The following is a 4,275-nucleotide window of genomic DNA, read 5'->3' as shown; positions in this document are numbered from 1 at the left end:
TGAGCTTGTTGTCATTGCAGGCAATCTCAACGCTGTGCGTTAGAGGGAAGACATCCTCCTCCCTCATGTGGTAGCCTTCCTGCAGGCTCATCCTGACATGACCCTCCAGCATGACAATGCCACCAGGAATGTCAGTGTTCTGCCATGGCCAGCGAAGAGCCCGGATCTCAGTGCCATTGAGCACGTCTGGGACCTGTTGGATCGGAGGGTGAGGGCTAGGGCCATTCCCCCCAGAAATGTCCGGGAACTTGTAGGTGCCTTGGTGGAAGAGTGGGTTAACATCTCAAAGCAAGAACTGGCAAATCTGGTGCAGTCCATGAGGAGGAGATGCACTGCAGAACTTAATGCAGCTGGTGGCCACACTACATACTGACTGTTACTTTTGATTTGAACCTCCCCTTTGTTCAGGGACACATTATTCCATTTTGCTTAGTCACATGTCTGTGGAACTTGTTCAGTTTCTGTCTCAGTTGTTGAATCTTGTGGTCATACAAATATTTACACATGTTAAGTTTGCTGAAAATCAACACAGTTGACAGTGAGAGGACATTTCTTTTTTTGCTGAGTTTATAATCTAACAGGTGAGGTTAAAGTCCATCTAGATGTCAATTACTGTGTACTTAGAGTTCGTGAAGTTCTGTGTGCTTAGAGTTCTCATGGAAAATGCATTCCGCTCAGGTCATTGGCCATCAGACACGCCATACAGAGAACAAAGAAAGGGAACTATTTTAAACCTGTTTGATAAGGAACATGCATCTGTGGATATTGGTTGGAGAGGAGAAGGAGACGAGGGACAGTGGAGGAGATTGTGGAATATTAAATAAACACCTAATGTAAAAACACCATAATGGAACAATTCAAACTCAGTGGTAAGTCCAACAGTTTTACATGTTAAAACTATGTACATTTTCTTAAGTGTAACCATTTTAGATTTTCTGTTTCTTTTGAAAACATTATCCTTGGTATTGGTCTATTTGTGTTTTATATGGTGCTTATGTCATCTGCATGTTCATGATTCTTGTGTGTGAGTGGTTACATGATGACTTGCTATGTACAGTATCATCGTCCATTCAGTAAGTTCAGTTTAATAAGTACAGTATAAATGCCTTATTTACATAGTTACTTTTTCAATCCGATATAGTTACTGAGAGCACTTCTGTAAAAACAAACCAATCTTTCCACCCTATATTATAGATCACAGATAGAACAGTGAAATGTAATGTCATGGAAACAACATACATTTTTCTTATGGAGTATTGTCTGAGTAAATATAGGGTATAGTCCACTTGAAGAGTTTGGGAAACCCTGTTTAAAAGTACTAAAATGTCAAGGTAATTGTTTTACATACAGATCTCATATTACTGTATTGAATTATAATTTTTTATATATTTGTCACAAATGTATCATTTGTGCAGTTCTTTATAAAAAATGTAGTTATGTTACATTTGACAGTGTAAAACCTAGCAGTACTACTTATTTATCTGAGAGTGAGGCAGATATGGCAAAATAATTTGTCTCTAAAATATCAACCCCGTGTTATTAGATAGTGAAAATAAAACACCAAGCTCTTTCATAATTTCTTTAAAACAATTAAAGCTAATTTACCAACATTTCAGAAAATGTATATATGGCATTTCGGAATGTATTGTTTTGTCATAGTGTTTTGGCAGTTACAAAGACAGAACGCCCAAGATAATGGTGAAGTAAATTAATAAAGAAATAATGTTATCGTGATTTATGCCATGGAAGTGATTGGTGAGCGCCCATTTTTTAGGGAGTGGAGGAACGATGGCTCTCTACCTCCATTACCTGCTGCAGTAGAGGGGTTGATGAGAGGCAGTTGGAATATGAGGATGGACCCCAGTGATACCTACCCTACTACCAGGGGCTGTCTCCTAACAGAATGGTAATTCACCTGTTTTCTATAATAGTAGATAATAGTTGAATAGTACTTAATTGTAGACACATGAGATATATGCAGTTCATTGCAGTGTATTCCTATTCGTTCAAATGTTTCTATCAATAGTCTCCTGAAGTACACTCCTTCTGTATTACTCTCTGTACCATTGTGTTCCTTGACCAGTCCTTGGTGGATGAGATGGAAGAGTGCTAGTACACTGAGGAGATTTTTGCCTGATGTATGGAAGCCTCTGGTGCCATTACTCAGCTTTAGTGCCACCCTATTGGTCATGGTGTTGTATGCCCTGGCAGATCGGCTCCGCAGCTTTGTTGCTGATATCTTCATTCCCCAGTACCACTACCCGTTTGCTGTACCAATCACATTTGTCCAGGTAGGGCACAATTTGTTCAGGGTTACTATAAAAGTAATTTGTGTCGGGTTTTGAGTTGTGGTGTTTGGATTTTGCATGAGCCATCAATGTTTCTTAATCATCATTAGGCCTTTGCTAAGTGGTAACTTTTTGAAATAATAATGACCAGAATTATCTTCAGCCGGCTGGTGTGCGACTGTAGGAAAGCTGGTTTGACTTTGGATAGCCTATCTACGGGGCTAGTTAGGGACCGTCAATAAATTACACAATGTAAATGGGAAAATATTTTCATGTTGCAGACCTTTTAGTTGTCTCATTAAATGCTTTCAATATTTGTAAAGGAATTTCTACAATCTATAGTTGGTTTGAGATTAAGTATATGAAATTGAGAGCTATTGACATTTTAAGATATTGTTCCATGTACATTGTGTAATTTACTGTTGGTCCCTAACTAGCCACATAGGGATATAAAATGTCAAACCAAATTGTGTTGCCCATTGTCAATCTGGTCGCATGCAGCTGTGTTCCCAATTGATGATTGCTTGGGTGCTGCCGGCTGTGGGCATGTGGGCTTTACTGAAATAAACCCAACCCAAGGAAAACTGTTACGGAACCCTCATTATGTGACATACTATCATCTCGCAAATCTCAGTTTTGGATGAGACGGACTATGACCACTTATTTACAATTCGTAGTAAATTTTGACACTAGAAGAAATGTTTGACTTATCGATGCCAAATAGGCCATTTTCAGAAGGAGAAGTTGGTTTTTAGGGGCAGTTGCTCTTTAAAATGGTTAATGTTTGCCTGTGTTTATGGCATGTCTTTCCTAGGTGCTGGTGACTCTGCTATACTTGCTGCTCCTCCATGCCATGGGCCTGGCACCACTGAAGCCCTACTCTCTGTCTCTGGGAGAGCGCCTGCTGGTGCCTTCTATCTGTGGCAGTGCCCAAGCTGTGCTGGGTGTGTGGGCAGAGGCCAGTGCCCACTCTGGCATGTACGCCCTCACCATGCGCCTGCTGCCCCTGCTCTGTGTGGGCTGGAGTCACGGCCTGCGGCTGGCAGAACCGCCATCAGTCCACCTAACAGGCCTTATTACGGTCATCACTTTCACCTCCGTCACTATCACAGGTAAATGCATTTACAGTGTTTAGCTTGAGGGGAAAGTCAGTGGGGGAGGTATGTGGGAAATCTTAATAGTCTCATAAAATTGAATGTGTTGGCGTGTCAATCATCAGTTGTGTCAGTACACTAACTTACCCCTTCTCCTTGCAGCGTCTCAGGGTCTCCCGTCAGTGGAGGTTCTGGAGTGTCTCTACGCCCCGCTGGCCCTCCTTCTCCACAGCCTTTCTCTGACCTGGCTGGCCAAGGTGGCTGAGACCGAGCACCGGCGCCACAGCAGCTCCCACACCTCGCCTTTTGACCTATACTTCACCCTGATGGTGAACCAGAGCCTGGTGCTTGGCTTCCTGTGCCTGCTGCACCCAGAGGGCCCCCGGGCACTGGGCGAGGGTAGCTGGCACAGCCTGCTCTTCATGGGCTACCTGCTGGCAATACTGCTGCTGGGAGCTCTACAGCACCTCTTGGTGGACATGGCCGCTCTGACCTTCTCACCGCTGGCTGCAGCGCTACTCCACACGGGACACGGATTAACAAGACCGTTGTACAGCCTGTTGTAGATGATCCAACATGGAGGAGGATGAAGTTGACTATAGAGACTAGTCAGAAGTCAGTTGCCTCCCTCAAATCAAATTGCATTTGTCACATACACATGGTTAGCAGATGTTAATGCGAGTGTGGCAAAATGCTTGTGCTTCTGGTTCCGACAGCGCAGTAATATCTAACAATTCCCCATCTACTTAATACACACACATCTAAAAGGGGTGAATGAGAATATGTACATATAAATATATGGATGAGCGATGGCCGAGCGGCATAGTTGGTATAACATACAGTATAGACATATGACATTATATATAAACATTATTAAAGTGGCATTGTTTAAA

At 42.6% G+C, this 4,275-nt stretch overlaps 1 protein-coding gene across 4 annotated transcripts; it reads left to right on the top strand.

The window, feature by feature from the left end:
- Nucleotides 1-467: 467 nt before the first annotated feature.
- Nucleotides 468-4,275, top strand: LOC139570933 (uncharacterized). 4 transcript variants are annotated; one of them, XM_071393276.1, is made up of 6 exons: nt 468-581; nt 679-869; nt 1,775-1,906; nt 2,084-2,291; nt 3,103-3,400; nt 3,545-4,275. In XM_071393276.1, exons 3-6 carry the CDS (start codon nt 1,830-1,832, stop codon nt 3,946-3,948), a joined length of 987 nt encoding a protein of 328 aa, XP_071249377.1. In that variant the 5' UTR covers nt 468-581; nt 679-869; nt 1,775-1,829; the 3' UTR covers nt 3,949-4,275. The 4 variants fall into 4 exon arrangements, with proteins under 4 accessions (XP_071249377.1, XP_071249378.1, XP_071249379.1 ...); XM_071393277.1 differs by lacking the exon at nt 468-581 and having other exon boundaries at nt 609-869; XM_071393279.1 differs by lacking the exon at nt 468-581 and having other exon boundaries at nt 613-869; nt 2,212-2,291.

The sequence above is a fragment of the Salvelinus alpinus genome, chromosome 3 (genome assembly GCF_045679555.1).
Source record: "Salvelinus alpinus chromosome 3, SLU_Salpinus.1, whole genome shotgun sequence".
Taxonomy (NCBI): Eukaryota; Metazoa; Chordata; class Actinopteri; order Salmoniformes; family Salmonidae; genus Salvelinus; species Salvelinus alpinus.
The sequence above is the reverse complement of the archived record's forward strand: the minus strand, read 5'-3'. Positions and strand labels throughout refer to the sequence as shown.